Source organism: Candida pseudojiufengensis (assembly GCF_024610245.1).
Source record: "Candida pseudojiufengensis strain CBS 10847 chromosome Unknown scaffold24, whole genome shotgun sequence".
Taxonomy (NCBI): Eukaryota; Fungi; Ascomycota; class Pichiomycetes; order Serinales; family Debaryomycetaceae; genus Lodderomyces; species Lodderomyces pseudojiufengensis.
In genome coordinates, this window is record NW_026261543.1 from 90,027 (window position 1) to 113,497 (window position 23,471).

Here is a 23,471-nt window from a genome sequence, read left to right on the forward strand (position 1 = left end):
AAATTTCATTAGTTTTCTGAAAACTGGACGGAAAAACTTCAGTATTGCGACTCTCGTTTTTTGTGTAACATATATTTCAAGTTGGACATTAAAGTCCGATCGAGATGGATGAATCTAGTCCGCAATTAGATTCTATTATCTCAAAATTGGGACGAGCTCGAGGGAAGAACTAGCGGTGTAACGTTTAAAAATTAGACGCAAAACCTTAATTATCGACCGCACTCTCGGTATTAAATTAAATTTACTTTTCTCTACATCATCAGAAATTATAATATTTACAATAAAATTAATTGATTAATATTATACAACTATACTTCATAGTGAAAAAAAGATATCGGTTTCTTGAAACAATCAATTCATCTCATCAACTACTCACATAACATACCTATTCCATCATTCACATATATACAGATCCTCCACATACTTAGCAATGAGTCCAATAACATCGTCAGTTGCTAGAACGGCTCAATTAGCTGCACAAGCCGTTAGATATAACAAACCATTATCAAAAATTGGTCAACAATCGGCTTTAAGAATGTCATTCCCACTTTCACAAACATCAACCAGATTAAATAATTCCAAATCCGGTCCACAAGAAATGACTGTCAGAGATGCATTAAATTCTGCATTAGCCGAAGAATTAGATAAAGATGATGATGTTTTCTTAATGGGTGAAGAAGTTGGTCAATATAATGGTGCTTATAAAGTCAGTAGAGGTTTATTAGATAGATTTGGAGAAAGAAGAGTAATTGATACGCCAATTACTGAAATGGGTTTCACTGGATTAGCAGTTGGTGCTGCATTACATGGATTAAAACCAGTTTTAGAATTTATGACATTCAATTTTGCAATGCAAGCTATCGATCAAATAATAAATTCTGCTGCTAAAACATATTATATGAGTGGTGGTATTCAACCATGTAATATTACTTTTAGAGGTCCAAATGGTGCAGCAGCAGGTGTAGCTGCTCAACATTCTCAATGTTATGCAGCTTGGTATGGTTCAATTCCAGGTTTAAAAGTATTATCTCCATATTCAGCTGAAGATTATAAAGGTTTACTTAAAGCCGCCATCAGAGATCCAAATCCAGTTGTATTTTTAGAAAATGAAATTGCATATGGTGAATCATTCCCAGTAAGTGAAGAAGTATTATCATCAGATTTCATTTTACCAATTGGTAAAGCTAAAATAGAAAGAGAAGGTACTGATTTAACTATTGTTGGTCATTCAAGAGCAGTTAAATTTTGTATGGAAGCTGCAGACAAATTGAAAGAAGATTACGATATTAATGCAGAAGTTATTAATTTAAGATCAATTAAACCATTAGATGTACCTACAATTGTTGAATCAATTAAAAAGACCAACCATTTGATAACAGTAGAAAATGGATTCCCATCTTTTGGTGTTGGTTCAGAAATTTGTGCTCAAATCATGGAATCAGAAGGATTTGATTACTTAGATGCTCCAGTTGAAAGAGTTACCGGTTGTGAAGTTCCAACTCCATATGCTAAAGAATTAGAAGATTTTGCTTTCCCAGATACAGAAGTTGTATTAAGAGCTTCAAAAAAAGTTTTGGGTTTATAAATCATTCAGTAAAAGAAACCAAAATATAACTTGTATACTTAATCAAACATTCATAAATTAAAAAAGTTAGTAAAATGTTTTACCTTTAGCATATTGTAGTTTGTTCTGTATTTGTCTCAATGTAATAATATATTATTCCGAGTTTTTGTGTGTTTTTTGGTCTATCACTAATATCAGAATTTTAAAAGATCAAGACAACTAACAAGGAATCTATAAAATTTACCAACCACACATGAGTCCGTCTCAATTATGTCCGAAAAATTAAGTCATCCTCCCAAAAATGAGTCAAACACACTAGAAAACCAGCTCAATTACAGACATGCAGCGTTTGAAGAAGAAAACGATGGTCTACTACCAATAACTCAACAAGATTTAAAACCTAAAGTCAATAGCACTACTAAGTCAGATCATCTACTACCTCAAGATAGAAAAGCATTTTTTATTCTAGTGATATTGTATTTATTACAAGGTGTACCTGTTGGATTAGCATTTGGCTCAATACCTTTTATTTTGAAAAGTAAATTAAGTTACTCACAAGTTGGAATATTTACTTTAGCAGCATATCCTTATTCATTAAAATTGATTTGGTCTCCATTTGTTGACTCCATATATTCAAAAAAGATCGGAAGAAGAAAATCATGGATCATACCTATTCAAATAATTTCTGGTTTGATCCTAATTTATTTAGGTTTTATAATTGATAAATTAATGGAAAATCCAAAACAATATTTAAATTTAATAACTTTATGTTTTTTTGTTTTAGTACTTTGTTGTGCAACTCAAGATATTGCAGTTGATGGCTGGGCATTAACTTGTCTTTCACCAGAAAGTTTATCGTATGCATCAACTGCTCAAACAATTGGAATAAATACTGGATATTTTTCAAGTTTTACAATATTTTTAGCACTTAACTCTCCTGATTTTGCAAATAAATATTTAAGATCAATTCCGAAAGATGTTGGATTATTCACTTTAGGTCAATATTTGAGATTTTGGGGATTCATGTATTTATTAGTTACAGGGATTGTGTTTTTTGTTCCCGAAGATCCTCCACATTTGATTAATAGTATCAAAGATAAACGTGTAAAGAATCAAGATGTTTATAATTTAAAAGACAAATGGACTCAGTTGACACAAGTATATTCTTCAATGTATGAAGTTTTAAAATTACCAAATGTTCAAACATTTGTAATTATTTTATTATTAGCTAAATTGGGATTTCAGGTGAATGAAGCCGGAACGAATTTGAAATTACTAGAGAAGGGGTTATCAAAAGAAGATTTGTCAATAACGGTCTTAATAGATTTTCCATTTGAAATGATATTCGGATATTATGCAGGGAGATGGTCTACTGGTAAAGCTCCACTAAGGCCGTGGATATGGGGTTTCATTGGAAGATTAGTCGCCGCAAGCTTAGCTCAGATGATTGTATATTTCTTTCCTGAAGATAGACAAGTTTCCAAAACATATTTTTTAATGATCATCTTACAACATTTATTAGGCTCTTTCATGTCAACTATTCAATTTGTTTCATTATGTGCATTCCATACAAAAATAGCAGATCCAGCGATCGGAGGAACCTACATGACAACTTTAAATACTTTATCGAACTATGGAGGAACATGGCCAAGGATATTCATTTTCTTTTTAATTGATAAAATCACTATTTCAGAATGTAATTCTAGCAAAGGAACTTTCAGGATTGATTCCGAAAAAGGAAGAGAACTGTGTATAGCTGATGGTGGTGCTGTGAAAATCATCAGAGATGGTTATTACTATACAAATGCGTTATGTATTATATTAGGTATATGTATCTTGTTATGGGTCAAAAAGAAAGCTGTATATTTACAAAGCTTGCCAAACAGTGCCTGGAGAATTAAAAAGCAGTGATTTTTTATAGACAATGTTAAAAATCTTATTAATTGGTTGCAAAAAATAAATCCTCTCTATTCTTTTTCAAACATTCTTTTTTTTCTGATTTCTACATAGAATCATACACGTCTAAAAATGCTAAAACTAAATGAATACATAGAGAAGCAAAGGATTTACAATGATATAAGTACTGGTGTAGATAGCTTGGATAAGCTACTACGACAAAGTCTACCATTCAAAAACACAATATATGATTTTCAATCCTCGCCCAATTGTGATGGAATGTTTATAGTTACTGCTTCAATAATAATTTCACATTTAAAGCGCGGTCGAAAAGTCATTATCATTGATACAGGTTGGAACAAATTTTCATCATTCCATTATCTCAAATATCATTCTAAATATGAAGATACTTTCAAAAGCCAAATAACGTATTATCGGATTGATACTTTTGCCAAACTATATTACAAAATCTCACAGATCAAAGATCCAGACGTATTAATTATTTTAAACGGATTTCAACAATCAATTGAGTTTTATAAATTGGAATTGTCTTTAACATATGAAGAGTATAGGAATAAACATAGATTGGAGCAATATCTCACATTAAGAAACAATAAGTTGAATAATTTGAATGAAGCCATACCACAAATATCATCCTCATCTCAGCTATTCAATGTAAGTCCCACAACTAAATTTGAGAGTCATTTGAACTCTTTCATAGCGAAGCTCACACAACTATGCATAAATCTTAATGGCATGGTCATAATGTGTGGATTTTTGGATACTAAATTTAGACAATTTAAGACAATTTCCAGTCAAGAAAATATACCATCATCTCAATTATCGGCTCAAGGTAAAAACCGAGTGGTGTTAAGCCCTAGGATCTTTCATAAATCTATAGACTCAAGACTTATATTTTTTAAAGATTGGTATCATAAAACACCTCATTTTTTAAACAATCAACCGATCGATGATAAAAGATCAATAACTATAAATCAATCGATTTTGAGATTTGTCAACGCGGTCAAAGTAGAAGTACGAGATAAGTTATTTGCGCCAGTTTACTTCGATGTTGATGAGGAATTTTATCATGAAGATGAGGAGGATAAGGAAGAACTTGTATTTGATGATATTATAGATTTGTCGGATTTAAAAATTGCTCAAAATGTTCCTCCGACGTCTTCACCACCTATAGATTCCACAGTTATTAATATTACCGCCACTGATGTAGTACAGGATGAGATACAAGAGGTCGAGGAGGTTATAGATGAATCTGAAGAGGAACAAGTTCAAGAGATAAGGAGCGCTACCAATTAATATACGATTTTTTGAGTATCAAATCTCTCATCTCAGTAAACAACTTCAATATTGTAATAAACTTATCCTTATCATATTTAAAGATGGCGACAGTAATACCACCTCCTTCAAAAAAACAGAAAAGAGAAGCGCAGAAAGTAAGGGAAGTGGATATAGTACCGGAAGATGTGCCAAATGTTTTGATAAAGTTTCAAGCTTCTGATACTGGAGAATCAACTGGAGGATCAATACGAGTACCAGGTGGCATCACAGAAAAGCAATTAGAAGAATTATTAAATAAATTACAAGGAGAGACAGAGGAACCTGTGCCGTATACTTTTTCATTATTAGACCAAGAAAATGGAGATAATAAATTAATAGACATAAAAGATACAATATACCATTCAATATTAAAACCAGGATTGAAATCAACTGAAGATTTTTTAACACTTGTATATACACCAAGGGCTATTTTCAAAGTAAAGCCCGTCACAAGATCAAACGCAGCAATAGCGGGCCACGGATCGACCATTTTATGTTGTTCATTTGCACCAAATGATTCGGGACGAATGTGTTCAGGAGCTGGAGATTCAACTGCAAGAATATGGGATTGTAATACCTCAACGCCAATGCATACATTGCTGGGACATACCAATTGGGTTTTATGTGTTGCATATTCCCCATGTGGAACTATGATAGCAACAGGTTCAATGGATAATACTATACGGTTATGGGATGCCAACACAGGAAAATCAATAGGAAAACCTTTGACAGGTCATTCAAAATGGGTGAGTAGTCTAAGCTGGGAGCCATTACATTTAGTAGAACCGGATGCTACTCCAAGATTAGCTTCAAGTTCAAAAGATGGATCTGTTAAAATTTGGGACACGACATCTAGAACTTGCACATTAACTATGAGTGGTCATACAAACCTGGTGCTGTGTGTGAAATGGTCTGGATCAAATATTGTATATAGTGCTTCACATGATAAAACTATAAAAGCATGGGACATATCAGCAGGTGGAAAATGTATACAGACATTGAAAAGTCATGCCCACTGGGTGAATCATCTTTCATTGTCAACAGATTACGTTTTGAGAAAAGGGGGATTTGATCATACTTCGACCAGAGTATCGAAATATACACCTGAAGAACTTCGAAAGAGGGCAAAAGATCAATATGAGAAAGTTGCAAAACTAAATGGAGTTATTAGTGAAAGGTTGGTCACTGCAAGTGATGATTTTACGATGTACTTTTGGGAGCCTTTAAGATCATCGAAACCCATTTTAAGGATGACAGGTCATCAAAAATTAGTGAATCATGTAGGGTTTTCACCAGATGGAAGATATGTTGTGTCAAGTTCATTTGATAATTCAATCAAAATTTGGGATGGTATTAGAGGAACATTCATTGCGACTTTGAGGGGTCATGTTGCTCCTGTTTATCAAACAGCTTGGTCTGCTGATAATAGATTGTTAGTTAGTTGTTCCAAAGATACCACCTTGAAAGTATGGGATATACGTACTAAAAAATTAAATGTGGATTTACCAGGACATGCTGATGAGGTTTATGCTGTTGATTGGAGCTTGGATGGAAAAAGAGTTGCATCTGGTGGTAAGGATAAGATGATAAGATTATGGTCTCATTAGAAATTGATATAGTTGTATATTTACTTGTAATGCATCGCTTATTGCCATATCAACTTGTTGTACTGCATATAACCTAATATTTTTCCAATAACCACTATAATTTTGAAAATACAAAAATAATAAATTTTTAGTTTGCATTAATTAATCAATCGTTTAATCACCATACATTCAAAAACTTTAACATTCAAATCATTTAATAAATCTGAAAACTTTTTCAAATTCAAATTAAGATCAGATTTCAGTACTTAGTTTTGTCTCATCCAATCACGACATCGTTAAATCAGAAAGAAATCAACATTATTGAACTTACTACTTATCGAACATTTAAAAATCATTAAAATAAGATGAAGCTAGATAACAATACACCGCAGAATATTACCACTTGTAAGGACTCATTCTGTGATGAATTGGATGACTGTTTTTTTATAAATAATCATTGTGATGATGGTACTCATAACTCCAATTTTTTATGTGATTCAAGTTGTTGGACAGTTTGTTGTGATGATGAAAATTGTATACCTACATTAAAAAGTCAGCGTAAAAGTGCAAATCACGAGTGCTGTGAAGAACACATATCAAATAAGATAGAATGTTGCAATGAACCAGATTGTGATACTTTTGAAGTACCAGAAGATTTTAAATTTTGTCATGATGAACATTGCACTTTTAGTCCAAGAGATTTTCATAATGAATTAATGAACCAATGTGATTCATCCACTTTTAGATCTAACCTAAAGAGATCCAACTCAGAAATTCAGACCCACGATAGCGATATCCGCTCAACACTAAAAAGAATGAAGCACAACAATTTTCAGGAACTCGAAAATCACCTTACAAATGATGTTCAAGTATATGGAAAAGGTGAAACAAAGGAGCAAAATAGTTCCCTAAAAACACAAGAACACAATTATCAAACCACTTTGAATGAAAATCAAGCACAAAACTTAACAGAGATAGATCGTATTATGAAGTATAACATTCCAACATCAAATTGCAATTCATCTTCTAAAATTGATCAAGATATTTTGCAGTATTCATGTCAATGGGAACACTGCTTCAAAAAATTAAATGAAGATACGTTCATGAATCATATTGTTGGGGATCATATTAGTCAAGAACAAAACTTTGGAAAATCTTCATCTTTTCAATGTGAATGGAGAGATTGTAATTTCTCGAATATTAATCTTGAAAATTTGCTCGATCATTTAGAAACACATAAATTTAGTAATACGGTTTCATCAAGTTCGCCAAATGTCAATGTTTTAACACCTTTATCATCTACTAGTAACCCTCAAGATGATTCACCATCGGAACCTAAAACTCATCAAGAAGTGGATAGTGAAGTCAGTAATGCGTCTACAGCACAAGATCAATCGAATAAATCTGCTTGTTTCAGTTGCAATTGGCAAGTTGGTACAACTGAGAATGGTCAACCAATTCCTTGCTCGTCTGTCCATCATACAGAAGGAGAATTACAAGATCATATAGTTAACGAACATATAGGTTCCGGTAAATCGACATATTGTTGTGATTGGATTGGATGTGATCGTCACAAAGGTAAGATTTTCAATCAAAGACAAAAACTTTATCGTCATATACATGTGCACACAAATTATAAACCATGTAAGTGTAAAACATGTGGTGCGTCATTTGCTGTTGAGTCCATGTTGGTACAACATTTGAGAATACATTCAGGTGAAAAACCGTTTAGTTGTAAAATTTGTGGTAAAAAATTTGCAACTAGTAGTTCATTATCAATACATAATAGAGTACATACTGGTGAAAAACCATTAAAATGTAAATGGCCCGGTTGTGGTAAAAGTTTCAGTGAAAGTTCAAATTTAACGAAACATATGAAGATTCATACAAAAACGTTTGTGTGTGAAGTATGTGGTGAATCATTTATTAAGAAAACTGATCACACAAAACACATGAAATTTCATAACGAAAAAGAATTCAATAAGGATGGCAGCAACAATAATTTAATCACTTCAACAAATAGAGTTACTATGAGCAATCCGAATAGTGTTGAATACATATCTATTTAATTGAATATTCACTTCAATCTCTTGTTGTAGTATTTCTTAAAACTCTCGTCGTGTCTTGAACAAATTTTGTACTATGATCTTTTAAAAAATTTATCAGAGATTGTTTTGTAAAGTCAAGTTTCAAACAAGATCACTACAATGAAGCCAACAAAGACATTGCTTGCTCTTCGAGTCAAACCTATTATACCAGAACGTCCGAATTATAAACTACAAGAAATAACAAGCATATCACATGTGGATCTACCTAATAATGGTTTCGGTATAAAAAATTATTACATCCCTAAAACTAAATTTAATCATCTACCAATTTACAAAAAAGTTCAAAATACCAAAGTCACAACTGAAATCAAACGTATACAGGGAGATATTCATCAATTAAAACAAGATATACTAAATGAGTTTCCATCATTGAAAATCACGATGAATCAAAGTGCCGGAATAATCAATGTGAAAGGAGATTTGACGAAAGAGCTTACAAAATTCTTCACGAAAGAAATAAGGTGAGATGGAAAAGGAATTTTCTGTAAATAAGAGTTAGTGGATAATGTTTTAATATAAATCTTTACGAATTGTTTATCTATTCAAACCAAACTACCATTTTCAGATGAAGGGGTACTCAAATCTGATCCACCACTGAATGCGACTTGTCTTATAGATATCATCCATGGATCATTAAGTAATTCAACAGCACTTGGTCTTTTTGTAGGATCATGTTCAAGACATCTTGAAACAAATCTTCTTCCATCCTCACTTAATTGCTCTGGTGACGGTAGTTGAGGTTTATGGCCAGCTGCTATATGATACATAATGGCCCATTCATTATCCAAATTGGCCCATGGTCTTCTTCCTGTAGCCATTTCCAACACACAACAACCTAATGACCATATATCAACTACTCCACTTCTATCGGTTGAAGCACCTGTAATTACTTCTGGTGACATATACATTGGTGTACCAGTCATTGAGTTTAAATTTTCTTGATTTCCGGATTCTGGTCTCATTGATTTTGTTGCAACTCTTGTTCTACCACTGTTTGCGATAACTTTTGCAGCACCAAAATCAACAAATTTTATAACTCCATTATGATCAAGTAAAATATTTTCTGGTTTTATATCTCTATGAACAACTCCTGATTGATGTAAATAAGCTAAACCCTCAAGCATTTGTAATGTATAGACCTGCACAACCATTTCATCTTCAATACGACCATGAGTTAATAATCCAGATAATGAACCGCCTTCACAAAATTCCATAAAAATGTAAACTTTATCACGATGAACTTCAACTCCAAAATATTGGACAACATTCGGATGATTCAACATCTCGAGAACAGTCATTTCTTCTTTTATTTGAGGAACTATACTTTTAACCGATTGACTATCATGGAATCTAATTTCTTTGACAGCCATAATCCCACCAGTGTCAAGATTTACTGCACAGAAGACTTGACCAAAAGTACCACCACCAATATATCTTCCCTTTTGCCATCTTATTGAAACACTCGAAAATGAAGATGCTAATAATGTAACAAATTGATATTCCGTATCACTATTATCAATAACTTTTCCAATTGATTGATACTCATTTGACAATTCTTTCCTATAATCTTCAATTTCAGCAATTTGTTGCATAAGCTCATCATGATAAATTTGATACGAATACTCATCATTCTGTGAATTGGCAATGTTTTGTCTTTGTGAAGACCATTTTAGTAATTTATTCTTTTCAGCCTCACTAGATCTTGCTCCCATTATATCAAAATGTGAGATTAACAATGACATACATCTTGCAACTTTAGTTTTCAACTTACTAAATTGTTCATCATTTAATAGCAAAACATTGAATCCACGAGTCATATCCATAGCAAATTCCAAAGCCAACACACACCATCTAAAAGTTTTTCTATCAGTGGGTACACAATCATCACATATAAAACTTACCCAATCAATTGCTAATTGTATCAATTTCATTATCACTGCAGACTTTCTAGATGCATCCAAGTTTCTGGCAGCATTCTTACCGTAATCACGAGCAAACACGAAGTAATTATTAATAACAGCTTGATAATCACCTCCTGCTTTCAATTTTTTGAAATTATCTAATGCGATTTTGACTGATTCCAATACTGATAAACTCATACGAAAAAAGGCTTTGTTGGTTTTAGTTAATTCTTGATGAACTACAGCTAATGAACACCTTTGCTCAATTGGTTTTGCGCCTCCTGACATTATGACATCACCAACTATATCTAAAAATTTATCCCTTATTAGGTGTAAATCAAAATACTGGACTTTCGATATGACTAACAACTGACCATTTTTTAAATCTGTTATCGGAACTGAATCAATGTTTACATTTACTACAACGCCTTCCCATACAATTGGTTTCATTGGACATAATGCTGCAACATATGCGTGTTGTAATGGATCTTCTTCTTCTTCTTCTGTAACTAAAAGATCACTGGAGACTTCTAATAATTTCAATAATTCTGAAAAGTTTTTCTTTTTGGTTTTTGGATCCAATGCAACATATGAACCATTGATGATTTTTAATATCTCTTGTTCATTACCCATTAATTCAGGACTAGCAAAAAAATATGTACCTTGGGTTTCAACAGTATTTGTATACACCAAAAAATGGTTTGTAGTCCTTAATACATCTAACAATTGTTTTGTATTGTTATGATGTTGTTGAGATGGCACCTCAAAAACTAAAGAGTTTGTGAATGATCTAGATATATCACCAGTAAATCTTGCCAATTTACGACGTATTTGTCCAAAATTATCTAATGTGGTACTATACCATCTTATCAAATCTTGAGGAATATCAGTATGTGGAAATTTAATGGAATGATTGAAATACGCAAGAAGACGTAGATTTAGCCTCAGAGTCAACATTGCAATTTCTTCAGCAACAACTGCACATCCTCCATCAATATAATTACCCAATGATTGTAAAAAACTCCATGCTTCTTCCAATTCTTCTGGTTCTTTGAAAGTTCTGAAATTAGTTTGTGATCTTGAACTGTCTAATAATTTTTTGTTAAATAATGCCAAAAAATATCGTATACACCTTAAAACCACACTATCGAAATCATTAATTTCCGTATCAAATAAATCATTCAATAACCATTTGTTCTCCGGATCGGGTTGTTTATATTCCTGTATACCCAGTTTGACTTCTAACGCTATAGTTATATAAGATTGAAAATCATCAAGCATTTGATCAATCATCATTAACGTTGGATTTTGTAATTTCATTGCATAGCCTAAACGAACTATTATAATTTCTTTTATTAATTTCATTGGAATAATACAAATTTGAATTAAATCGTGAAGGTAGTCAGGTAATTTCATAATTTCAAACATATGACCCAACCGTATATGTGTTTCTTTAGACTTTATCATCCATGGAGAAATTGGTTTAAAAATTCTTTTCCTAAAAATAGTATGAACATCTTTTTCTTTCATAAGTCTTTCAGCTAATGATTTATTATCTTCATCAAATATCTTTTTCACAATTTTGCTGTTGGAAGTTGAGGATGAATTAATAGGAAGTTCTACTGGAGATTTTGTTATATCTAATTCGTCATTACCAATCCATAGCCTTAAAGATTGAGTTTCCCTATTTATAGCATCTGTAATAGTAAGCCATGCAGTCAAGGCATCAATTCTATTTTGAAATTCTTCACTACGACAAGCTGGTTTATCGATTCGCATATCTTCCAAATTCCTCCATAAGTTACAAGCTTCATCGTATCTGTTCAAAATCAGTTCAACTTGATCATGTATAGGGTTCCCCACTGTATCATCATAACTAACCTCGAACTGTAATATATCTTCAATTAATTGTTCGACCAAAGTCCTTCTATATGCAACTATTTTCCTCTGATCGTCTTCCGTTCTATTAAATATTTTGGCCCTTATACCAAACCAAATATCTTCTTTAAAAGCAGTATGTAAATAACTTTCTAAAGGATTATCAGGATTGTGATTATTTATTATTTTCGTTTTTTCGGATCTAACTACATCCCCCGTTAAAACTGTAGTTAATAAAGATTGCCAATCCAATCGTTCAATAACTGCCGGATCATCTGAATCATCTGTTGTAACATTTGCAATTTTTTTCAAATTCACGTTGGCATTTTTCATTAAGGAAAGTGCCATACTATAATCAATTTGATATTTATCATCATCTATAGCCGCTAAAAGATTTGCATTATCTCCGTCGTTATAGACCATATCATAATCTTCTTCATCATCATCTTCATCTTCAAAATTCTTTACGTCTTCATCGTCTGCACCAGTAATACCTTTTGTGTAGTAATCATCAACTAATTGGTTCTTTAATTTTCTTAAATATGATTTTTCTTGTGCCGCATATTGTGAATTTAAATGATGTTGCAATTGTTGCTGGTTGTATTGTAAGGTTGATGTCAAAGATCGAGATCGGGTTCGTAGTATAGATCCACTTGCAGATCTACTAATTGAAGGTCGGGATTTTTGTGCTGGATTATTGGGAGTTTGATTAATATGATAGGATAGTTTACTTGGATTTGACGGTGGTTTCGAATTTCCGTTATTATTGCCATTACTCAAAGTTCTTTTCACATGCAGTTGAGAATTTGAAGGTAATGCATTATTAGTTGATTGTGCTCTTAGCAAAGAAGGCTGTCTTGCCGAAGCTGATGATGATTGAGATGTTGTTGAAGCTTGTGAACTTTTTCGTTTAATACTGCTTGTTGTAGTTGCTGATGAATTGCTCCCATGCCTTGAAGATCCGGCTGTGCTTGGTTGTGAGTATGATATCGATGACGATTTGCTTTGCAGTTGTTGTTGATTTTGTAATTGTTGCTGTAAATGTTCCGCCGTTAATTGTACAACCCCTTCAGTTGGTATAGAGTCCTCAAGTTTGTTATTATCAGACATTGTTTGCTAGTTGAAGGTCATGTGAGATCACACTATATTGATCGATTCAGTTAAGGAATGAATTAATTATGTCTGTATAATGCTAGCAATTTTTACCTTTAAATTTATATATTTCGAAATTGATAGTGATAGACAAAATTCAATTCAGATTTGTACTTTAAAATTTTCAATTTAAATTTAAGGTAGTAAATTGAAGCAACATAAAAAAGCTACGCACACTACAAAGACCCGTCCAAAATGATTGAGATTCAAGCAAACGATAGGTTGGGGAAAAAGATAAAAGTAAAATGTTTACCAACAGATACAATTGGAGATTTGAAGAAAATTTTAGCACTACAAATTGGTACACCATATGATAAAATCATACTAAGAAAAGGTCATCAAGTATACAAAGATCACATAGAGTTAGATGATTATGAAATTCATGATGGATTCAATTTTGAGTTATACTATGGTTAAAAGTTGGAAATCATATTATGCATCTATTAAAATTTATTAATACAAGTATTACTAATTAAATTGAATAAGTTAAAAAAGTTTGTAAATAATACATATGAGGGAAAAGTCATTAACACATTAATACCATATGAGGGCTGTTCATAAAAAATACTCCACGGGTTTTCGTTTAGGTCTTTCTTGAAAGTAACCCGCAAAGAAATCATTTTCACTAGATCCATTAATTGAATCATCTGAGAAATTAATTCCATTAACACTTTTACCATTTGATGTATCTTCATCATTCTCCCTCGATGCTTCAAATATATTGAAAAATTGACCTGGTAAAACACCTTGTTCAATTCTTAATTTGGCTCTATAATCCAGTGATGTTATTTCTTTTGTTACAGTAGACTTTAAGTTATTATTGGTGTCATAATTTGTGTATAAAATTTCCAATACACTTGCTTTATTGCCACATCTATAACAATAATTCGGTGCAGACCATACGGTTAAACATTTTCCACTCCAATAACTTGTATAACCTTCATTACATAATTGATGTGCTCTAATCATTTGAACCAAATTATTCTCTTTACAAAATTTATTCATTATATCACTACCAAATAGGTAACCAGCACCTCTTGGACTCAATTTAAAATCAGTTATTTCAACATCTGGATCAGACCATACTAAATCAGCCATGATACCATCATGGGGAATCTCTCTAAATCTATCTATTGCTCTTATTTGATCTAATTGTTGACAGCTTGGTGATAAGCCACCATGACATGCAAAAATGGTACCATCGATTGTAGCACCTAAAGGTAAATAATCAAATAAATCAGTTATATATGTCCATACATCAGCTGATCCATTATATTTATTTAAAACTTCTGTGTAAAATCCATAATTCGTGGTAATAGTTCTTGATTCATGATTGCCTCTTATTAAGTTTATTCTATTTGGATATCGTAGTTTTAATACTAATAATAAAGATATAGTTTCAACTGAATAATAACCTCTATCAACATAATCTCCTAGAAATAAATAATTTGTATTTGGAGGTGATCCTCCTATTTGAAATATTTCAAGCAAGTCATGAAATTGACCATGAATATCTCCTACTACTGATATTGGTGATTGTAAAGATATTATATTGGGAACAGCTAAAAGTTCAGTTTTTAACATATGACATAGTTGTTGAATGGTCTCTGGTGGTAATATTTTAGGTGGTTTATGATCTAATAGCTGCTCTAGACAATAGTCTAGATCTGATATAGGAATATTGAAAGGTATTGTCATAAGTCATTCAATCTTAGTGGTTCGTCGTATAATGGTAATAGTAATAATGATTATGCTATGGACCAAATTTTGTTTCTAGTTGAATTGAAAAACTGTCAAACAATATAATTATTAAGTGATCAGTCCTCTTTCCAAAAAGTAAATCAACCGTTGTTTGAGTTATGATTTGAATTAATGAATATATAAAGTTTGATGGTTATGTTTATCGAAATATTTCTTTTTTTTTTCAGTAGACTAAATAATATTGATTAATATGAGACATCAAAAAAAAAAAAAAAAAAAATTATAGATAACGAAATTTAAATTACTTAAGGGGCAGTAAAATCTATGTGCAATAAAATCCAATCATTATCAATCTATACAATGTTCTAAGATACTTAACCCTTCATCTATCACTTCATCGGGTATGTTCAAAGCAGGTACCAATCTGATTGTATTCATACCAGCAGTTATTATCAATAAACCATTTTCTCTACATTTTGTTACAATTTTATTAATATCAACTCCTTCTTTAAATTGTAAACCAAGTAACAACCCTTTTCCTTTAACTTTTATAATCTTATCTGAGTGTGAGTCAGCAATTTCATTCAATTTAGTAATAAATTTTTTTGATTTTTCGTTAACTTTTGTTAAAAATTGTTCATTTGCAATTTCATCAACTACGAATGATCCAATTCTTGCACCCAATGGATTACCACCATATGTAGTTCCATGATCCCCTACTGATAAAACTTGTTCAACTTTATCGGTAATCATAGTAGCACCAATTGGGAATCCATTACCTAGTGCTTTAGCCATTGTAACAATATCTGGATGAGCTTCTTTTGATAAATGTGAATGAGCCCATAGTTTTCCTGATCTACCTAATCCACATTGTATTTCATCATAGATTAGCAAAGCATTATTTTCATCACATAATTTTCTCAACTCAACCAAGAAAGATTCGTCGATTGTGTTTACACCACCTTCACCTTGTATTGGCTCTATAATCACAGCACAAGTTTTATCTTTCGATATCAATTGTTTAACACTCTCTATATCATTTGGTATAGCGACATTAACACCCGGAATTAATGGAGCAAAAGGTTGTTGATATTTTGGATTTGGAGTTAATGATAATGCACCCATGGATCTACCATGAAATGAATTTTCAAAAGTAATAAATTCTGTTTTTTCATCACCTCCATGAGTCTTTCCGTATTTTCTTGCAAATTTCATAGCGGCTTCATTAGCTTCTGTACCAGAATTACATAAAAACACTCTTGAAGCATCATGCAAGCCATCAAATTCTTTTGTTTTGGTTACTAACTTATTCGCAAGTTCTCCAGCCGGTAAGTTATAATATAAATTAGAACAATGTAACAATTTTGTGGATTGATCTTGTAAAATTTTTGTAATTGACTCATTAGAATGACCTAAACATGTAACTGCTATACCTGCTGTGAAATCAACATATTTACGATTCTCCAAGTCATAAATGTAAGATCCTTTTCCGTGCGTCAATACTAGCTTTGGACGTGCATATGTTGTGACTGTGTAGGGTTCTGATACTGTTTTAACAAATTGTCCTGTATGTGAATCATCAGAGGCATCTGGGGTAGTTTCAAATTTCTTAGATGTGGTTGCCTTTGTAGCTGTTGTAGTTGAATAATTTGTAAGCGGTACTACACTTATGTATCCTTGAGGTCTCACATATCTCAATGTGTTTTTGAAAGATATTGATCTCAACATTTTGTTGATGTAGTTATTTAAAGAAGATGTGCTTAATTAAAAAATTTTGAAAAATTTCAGATATTTTTCATCGCGGTAAAAAAATTGACTCAAAATGAATTACTAAATTTGGAATATCTACAATCTAAGTTATATAAAAAAGTTCAAACACACCCGTAAATTTTCTAGATGATTTAAAATCGATCAATGTCGATTGTAATTTCTATATTGCTTTCTCTAGTGTTATCCAATTTTTTAACCTCATTTTCAATTATTCTATTAATTTCAAATCTCATCCTTACTTCTTCATCAGAATCGGCACCTTTCATTTTAACATTTACTCCTATAACATATAATTTATAACTAAACTTAGTAATGAATAATTTTTCAATTGCAAAATCTTGTTTGAAAAAATCCAATGACAAAATTTGTTGATTGATTTTTGAAATTAAAACATCATATTGATAATCCGAATATGGGAATGAACAAAGTAATATACCACCTAGTGATTTGACTAAATACCAACCATTGTACAAAATTAATGAAGCTACTAGACTTGTAGCGCATTTATTGACATCATAAGCTAAATCTTTTATAAAACTTTGGGGAATTAATGGTACTATCATTAAAAATATAACATATGTGATCGTAATGAGGTGAGTTGGATAATTTTTCCATACTTTTATGATTTTCATTAAATCGAGATTCTTTTTCTTTTCAGCAGGTTTGAATGGATTGGTGATCTTTGTATTGTTTGTATTAACTTGTAACATCTCGTTTATTCTGTCATAGGCAAGTATAAAATTTGAAGATATCAAAGATACCGTTAAAGTTATGAATAATATTGCTTGATAAACAACCCAATTTGTATTATCATGATTCAGTTCATCGTGTATATGATGACTTAAATGTTCATGATTTTCATGATCTTCATGAGATACCCAAGTTAAAACAAATTCTTCAACAAAATGACTAAATAGATCAAAACTTAGCATCACTAATGATGCACTTAATGCAAAACTTACCAAAACTTCTATACGTTCCAACCCAAACGGATAAGCAATCGATGCATTATTCCATACTTCAAAATTCGACATGATATCAACGAGTACAATAAATAATGAACCTAATGAATCATAAAATACTAAATGAGCTACCGTAGATAATGAACTAATTTTGAACTTGAATCCTACCACAAATACAATTATAGATAATACAACATGTGAGCTCGCCCATACAAGTCTCCATTTCTGATTCTTAGTGATTGATCCAAATGCTTCTTTATATGTGGGTATAGGATACAGATCAGGTATTGCTTTTAATTGTTTATCCGCTATTGAAGGAGGTGGTGGTTCTTGAAACAAATTCATTGAAATTGAAGAATGTTTATACTTATGACCTTTTCTATGAGCTGGTTTGACTTGTAATGATTGATTTGAACCATTATTATGCATGAACATTTCTTGAGATTGAAAATTAAAAGGATTTGTAATTTTTTTAGGTGATGAAGATCTTCGTATAGGTGATTTCGATCTATAATGCTTATTCAATCTTACCGGTGAAGTAGACCTAGATGGTGATGGTGATCTGTTATTATTTGTATAGTTTAGTATTGAATCCATTGTAACTGAGTTTCTTGACCTTGCTGTATTGCTAAATGCAAATGCTTTATTTTCACTCCCATCTTCCGATATTGAGTTGATTGAGTCCATTAAGAACGCAGATTTGGGTCTAGCTCTAGTTCCGTGTTGATTGTAATTATGTGAGGCAGATGATGGTGGTGCTAATACAGGTGAGTTTGACAACGATGAATTTGAATATCTTCTTGGTGCAGGTGGACTCATCGGAGTATTGGAAAATTGGAATGTGTTTGAGTTATATGAATTATAGGTACTATTATAGTTCTGGGAAGCATTAGCTGTGACAGTGGTCTCCCCCAAGGATTCTGTTGAGAAATTTGCACTTGATAAGAAACTTAAGTCTTTTCTTTCGTTATGATGTGATGATTCCTCATTGGTATCAAAAGTTCCAGCTTCTCCATCTTCTATGATAACAGGTATAGGGTGATCATTGTGTGTTATGTTTTCATCTTCAATAGTTTGTCCAGAGGGTGGACTATCCATTGGAAATGTATCCGGTTTGGCTGCTTTAGTGGTTAATATATAAACGCGTTTGGAATCAAAATTGACACCAATTTCATAAACATTACACAAAATTTTGTGGTTACAACTTTCATTTGCAATATCCAAGTGTTAGGTACTTAAATGTGATCAAAGAAAATTTGAGACAAATCTACTGAGTTTTCGACTGAAGTACGAACAATGATGGTCTCAAACAGTCACTAGTTTTTGCACAGGTCTATATTTGCATGTATAAGCCATTTTCTCGACGATCACTTTGCTTGACCAAAAGCCAATGATTGAGATAACAGTAGACTTTAATAATGTTCGAATTCGATCATACTCCACCGTATCTTTACAATTGACTTCATCATTCTTACGTTGTGGTATTTTCCAAATATTCATTAATTCATAGATTGTTTCAATGACAGTAACATAGATTCTTTCAATGACACTAAAAGATGAAAAGAGTTGAAATATTGACAAGAGTTAAAAGTATTGACATTAATTGACTAAAATCGACAAAATTAATATGATTAGCTCACTGTGATTAGTTCACTGCAAGGTTCTATAGTATTACATTTGGAGTATCCAATGACAGATTTTAAAAGAAGAAAGCAGTTCGAGTCAATTTGAAGATGTTTTACAACAACTAGATGTCACAAATTTAATTGATAATTTGTATAATTTGAAATGAAGGTTACAAAAGCGCAATGTAGTGTCTCTAATTCCGAACAATTAAAAATAAAAAAAAATCTCTTTTTGAAGGCTTAGGCGAGTGATTCTTTTGTGTAACAATTAAACATTGAAAGGGGTTCAATCAAAGCGGTCGATTTATCAAAAATATCCGTCCATTAAGGTTTACATACAAGGAGTTATTTTTGACAAATAATTCAAAAGAATGAATTAGCTGCTTTATAATTGGAGCAGTCATAACTTAAGATACAGTTAAGCCAAGCAATAGATAGAAAAAGCAAAATCTAATCCATATTTGACAATAATTTTCCCAAATTTAGCGGACTGTCCCTAAATATCCGATTCAAATTTCAATTGAGAATGTTTTTCGTTTTTTTTTAAAATTTTATATCCATACTGAAAAAGTCCTTAATCATTGCTGTACGGATCTGTTAGTTATTTATTTTAAATTGTATAAAATTCGTAAAATAATGAATTTATTTCTTGCTTTCTTGAATATTGCAAAATGGAAATATTGTTTATCAATTTAGATATTTTCAAAACATAAACACCTAAACAATAACTTCTGCAATACTGACATATACTGTTTATTTCTTACGAATGCAATGCATTGATTGACTCGAGAATATATCGTTCATTTGGAATAGCTCTACAATATTGGGTATGAACTTTTACCTTCCAATCTTTTAAATCTAAGATAATTAGTTTTATAAAAAAATTTCCTTCTTCAAGTTTCTATTGTGAATAAGAAGATTTTCATTCATTAGTTGCATTTGAATTTGTTAGTGATTTATTACTAACTAAATTCTTTCGGAAGATACACAAAATAAGTATCAGATGAACTGTAAATCTTATTTTTGTTATCTCCATTTTGTACTAAAAAATCTGCGTAATAGCAGAGCAATCTAATTCAGTTGATGAATCTAAAGATAGATCTACCTAGAGAAATCAATATTAAATGTTGCACAAGGTTATCAAAACTACATTCAACTAAATTATGATCACAAATACTACTAATATTTTAGTAGTCGGTTTGTTTGTTATATATTTTTAGTTATAAACGTTTGCTATTTAATAATATCACCAGACATATTATTATTTTTTTAGCTAATAAATGTATGATTTATTTTTTCAATTCTTGCAGGAAAATTTCACAAGTTTTGCAGTTAAAATTTCAATTGTTTAGATAATATTTCCCACCTCCACTAACTAACATTGAAAAATTATTTCATATTCTATTTTTAGATTGAAATTTATCCAAATAGGGTTGTTTTTTCAATAAGAAATACAGTAAAACGTATTGAGAATTGTGAAATTTGGAAGATTTAAGGCACAAGTTAAATTCCCTCCTATTTTATGTTTATACGACCAATGAATAGAATAATAAACAACAAGGAATAAAGTACTACATGTACTGGTTTTTTTTTCTCTCTTAAATTTTGTTGACAGGCTCTTAAATAAATAATACGAGCAAATTATCTTAATCGAAAATGCCAGGAGTAAAATGATACGAGATATCCCATATTGACGGCGGTTTTTTTGGAATCAATTCTAGTCTCAATCAAATGTTCATAAAGTAGGATCAAAAGATATATTTCTCCATGAGAACATTATATTTGAAGAGTAATCTATCTCAAAATCATTTACACAATATTAGCTATTTTTTTATACTTGTGTCAGTGCAAATATTATTAATAAAAATATAGTGAAATTTTTTCTATTTTTACATACATTAGTTGCATTTCCCATCTTACTCGATTCAGATGTTTTACAAACACGAATTATGTATTTTCAAATGATCTTAATTAGTTCAGTGGAAAAAAAAATACTGGATAACAGGAGATTCCATAATTAAACAGTCTCAATTGAATTCGTTTCTATGAAGTCTATCTAGATGGATTTAACGATTGATAAAACCTAAACCCCTTCTTTCAAATTATTTTTTAGCTTTTTGATTCGATTTTAATATTATTATTAAATTTAAGTTTTTAGTCAAAATAAACTTTCAAAAATTAATCGATACACAAAATATAATAAAAAAATTAATCTTCAATAACACATTATAATTGCCATTCAGAATGTTTACAACTATATCCATTAACTTTTCGTATTTGACCATAATATTTTCCATTTCAAATGAGTCAACAAAATTAATGAACGGCCATTTATAGGCTGATGACTTTTTCAATGCCAAGCTAGAGCGGAATAAAAAACTAACACAAAAAATAAAGATCTCTTGTGTTTTAGATTTTGTGCTCGAAACTGAATTTTAATTTTTCTTGGTACAAATATTTTCATAATACAAAATATCTTTATTTGTGTCCAAATTGATGAGAACGCAATTATTAATTGGAGTCAATTTGAACTACTTTAATCAAAAGGCAAATGAAACACAACACCAAAACACTTTTGACGCGGGTTATAGAAATTTCATTGCTAGACTAATGGTTGTTTTTGAATTGACTTGTATAAGTTCAAAATTCTAAACGGACTTGACAATTTTTTTCATTAATCCGAGAATCTTATAACTATTTAGGCCCTGGTTTAATTTTATTCTCTTATACTTAGTCGGCTTACAATAATTTAAATGAACCGACTGAGAGTAAACTTACGTAAAATAATAAAGATAAAAATAGTATGTAAATTTGTGTTATCTACTGCAATATTTGTTAGTTAATTTTCATGCAATATTTCTATTTCTTTTTTAATTCACAATAATTATCACAGATTTTTATTATACATCCTAGTCTACTCTGTTATTTTGCCGTATCTACATTTTGTTATTATCTTTTTATTCCTTTCTTATTGTACTTCTATTGTTTACAAATTGATCACTCTCATATTTTTTTAATTATTTTATTATTATTGTTATTAAAATACTTCCCAATTAAAATTTTTTTAATATTTTTACTTGCCAAAAATTTTTCCTAAAACATATGATTATCAATATAAATAGAAAACCATTTCTAACTTTTCGAGATATATTCTTCCTGCTTTTTTTTTCTTTTCTTCTTTTCCTCAAGTTTATTAACTCATCCATTCGCTTTCAAATTTTATAAATCAATTAATTTAAAAATGCAATTTTCAAAAGTCGCCGTTGTTTCAGCCATTTCAGGTTCAGCTTTAGCTTCATGGTCAAATTCTACAATCACTGATATTCAAACTAAAACTTTAACAATCACATCATGTAGTGAAGATAAATGTTCCCTTAAAACCATTGAAACGGGAATTTTGACAGTGACTGAATTAGATACCACTTATACAACTTATTGCCCATTACCATCAACCTCAGAAGCTCCAGAATCAACCAAAAAAGATATAGAATCAACAACAGTCACAATTACTAGCTGTCATGAAGATAAATGTGTCACTAAACCAGTAGTAACAGGATTAACAACTGTGACCGAAGGGACCACCGTATATACAACATATTGCCCATTAACTAGCACCGAAGAAGCTCCAGCTTCAACTCCAGCACCAGCTCCAGAAACTGAATCATCAGTTCCAGCTCCAGGTCCAGCTCCAACTGTTTCAAAAACTACTGTTGCTGAACAATCATCAGCAGCTCCATCATCAGCTGCTCCAACTGTTGTTGAAGGTTCTGCTGCTAAAGCTGTTCCAGCCTTAGCTGGTTTATTAGCTTTAGGTGCTTTCATTTAAACTCATTTAAATTAATATCTAAAATTTTAAAGTTTTAATTTTGTTGCATCATTCATTCATTATATTTAATTCGGTTTTTCTGTAAATCAAAGTGAGAAGAAATGGAGTTTATGTTTTCAATCTTCATAAAGTCATTTTTGGTTTGTTCATAAAATTAGAGGGAT

General features: G+C 31.2%; 12 protein-coding genes across 12 annotated transcripts; 8 read left to right on the plus strand and 4 right to left on the minus strand. All coding sequences in view use genetic code 12, as the record gives it.

The window, feature by feature from the left end:
- Nucleotides 1-430: 430 nt before the first annotated feature.
- PDB1 (pyruvate dehydrogenase (acetyl-transferring) subunit E1 beta) lies at nucleotides 431-1,585 on the plus strand (the record flags this gene model as incomplete). Its single annotated transcript, XM_051760390.1, has 1 exon — nucleotides 431-1,585. The coding sequence occupies one exon, from the start codon at nucleotides 431-433 to the stop codon at nucleotides 1,583-1,585; it is 1,155 nt and encodes a 384-aa protein (XP_051611925.1).
- A 249-nt stretch (nucleotides 1,586-1,834) lies between these two features.
- Nucleotides 1,835-3,475, plus strand: KGF55_005384 (uncharacterized protein; the record flags this gene model as incomplete). The annotated part of the gene is made up of 1 exon (XM_051760391.1): nucleotides 1,835-3,475. The coding sequence occupies one exon, from the start codon at nucleotides 1,835-1,837 to the stop codon at nucleotides 3,473-3,475; it is 1,641 nt and encodes a 546-aa protein (XP_051611926.1).
- A 117-nt stretch (nucleotides 3,476-3,592) lies between these two features.
- KGF55_005385 (uncharacterized protein) lies at nucleotides 3,593-4,777 on the plus strand (the record flags this gene model as incomplete). Its single annotated transcript, XM_051760392.1, has 1 exon — nucleotides 3,593-4,777. One exon carries the CDS (start codon nucleotides 3,593-3,595, stop codon nucleotides 4,775-4,777), a length of 1,185 nt encoding a protein of 394 aa, XP_051611927.1.
- Nucleotides 4,778-4,860: 83 nt separating this feature from the next.
- Nucleotides 4,861-6,405, plus strand: KGF55_005386 (uncharacterized protein; the record flags this gene model as incomplete). Its single annotated transcript, XM_051760393.1, has 1 exon — nucleotides 4,861-6,405. The coding sequence occupies one exon, from the start codon at nucleotides 4,861-4,863 to the stop codon at nucleotides 6,403-6,405; it is 1,545 nt and encodes a 514-aa protein (XP_051611928.1).
- Nucleotides 6,406-6,749: 344 nt separating this feature from the next.
- CSR1 (Csr1p) lies at nucleotides 6,750-8,453 on the plus strand (the record flags this gene model as incomplete). The annotated part of the gene is made up of 1 exon (XM_051760395.1): nucleotides 6,750-8,453. The coding sequence occupies one exon, from the start codon at nucleotides 6,750-6,752 to the stop codon at nucleotides 8,451-8,453; it is 1,704 nt and encodes a 567-aa protein (XP_051611929.1).
- Nucleotides 8,454-8,591: 138 nt separating this feature from the next.
- Nucleotides 8,592-8,957, plus strand: IMG2 (mitochondrial 54S ribosomal protein mL49; the record flags this gene model as incomplete). The annotated part of the gene is made up of 1 exon (XM_051760396.1): nucleotides 8,592-8,957. The coding sequence occupies one exon, from the start codon at nucleotides 8,592-8,594 to the stop codon at nucleotides 8,955-8,957; it is 366 nt and encodes a 121-aa protein (XP_051611930.1).
- A 77-nt stretch (nucleotides 8,958-9,034) lies between these two features.
- Nucleotides 9,035-13,381, minus strand: SSK2 (mitogen-activated protein kinase kinase kinase; the record flags this gene model as incomplete). Its single annotated transcript, XM_051760397.1, has 1 exon — nucleotides 9,035-13,381. The coding sequence occupies one exon, from the start codon at nucleotides 13,379-13,381 to the stop codon at nucleotides 9,035-9,037; it is 4,347 nt and encodes a 1,448-aa protein (XP_051611931.1).
- Nucleotides 13,382-13,618: 237 nt separating this feature from the next.
- Nucleotides 13,619-13,840, plus strand: KGF55_005390 (ubiquitin-like protein; the record flags this gene model as incomplete). Its single annotated transcript, XM_051760398.1, has 1 exon — nucleotides 13,619-13,840. The coding sequence occupies one exon, from the start codon at nucleotides 13,619-13,621 to the stop codon at nucleotides 13,838-13,840; it is 222 nt and encodes a 73-aa protein (XP_051611932.1).
- Nucleotides 13,841-13,978: 138 nt separating this feature from the next.
- Nucleotides 13,979-15,121, minus strand: PPG1 (putative serine/threonine-protein kinase; the record flags this gene model as incomplete). Its single annotated transcript, XM_051760399.1, has 1 exon — nucleotides 13,979-15,121. The coding sequence occupies one exon, from the start codon at nucleotides 15,119-15,121 to the stop codon at nucleotides 13,979-13,981; it is 1,143 nt and encodes a 380-aa protein (XP_051611933.1).
- Nucleotides 15,122-15,472: 351 nt separating this feature from the next.
- Nucleotides 15,473-16,852, minus strand: ARG8 (acetylornithine transaminase; the record flags this gene model as incomplete). Its single annotated transcript, XM_051760400.1, has 1 exon — nucleotides 15,473-16,852. The coding sequence occupies one exon, from the start codon at nucleotides 16,850-16,852 to the stop codon at nucleotides 15,473-15,475; it is 1,380 nt and encodes a 459-aa protein (XP_051611934.1).
- A 173-nt stretch (nucleotides 16,853-17,025) lies between these two features.
- KGF55_005393 (Zn(2+) transporter) lies at nucleotides 17,026-19,356 on the minus strand (the record flags this gene model as incomplete). Its single annotated transcript, XM_051760401.1, has 2 exons — nucleotides 17,026-18,946; nucleotides 19,295-19,356. The coding sequence occupies 2 exons, from the start codon at nucleotides 19,354-19,356 to the stop codon at nucleotides 17,026-17,028; spliced, it is 1,983 nt and encodes a 660-aa protein (XP_051611935.1).
- A 3,366-nt stretch (nucleotides 19,357-22,722) lies between these two features.
- Nucleotides 22,723-23,307, plus strand: PGA62 (Pga62p; the record flags this gene model as incomplete). Its single annotated transcript, XM_051760402.1, has 1 exon — nucleotides 22,723-23,307. One exon carries the CDS (start codon nucleotides 22,723-22,725, stop codon nucleotides 23,305-23,307), a length of 585 nt encoding a protein of 194 aa, XP_051611936.1.
- Between the last annotated feature and the right edge of the window lie 164 nt (nucleotides 23,308-23,471).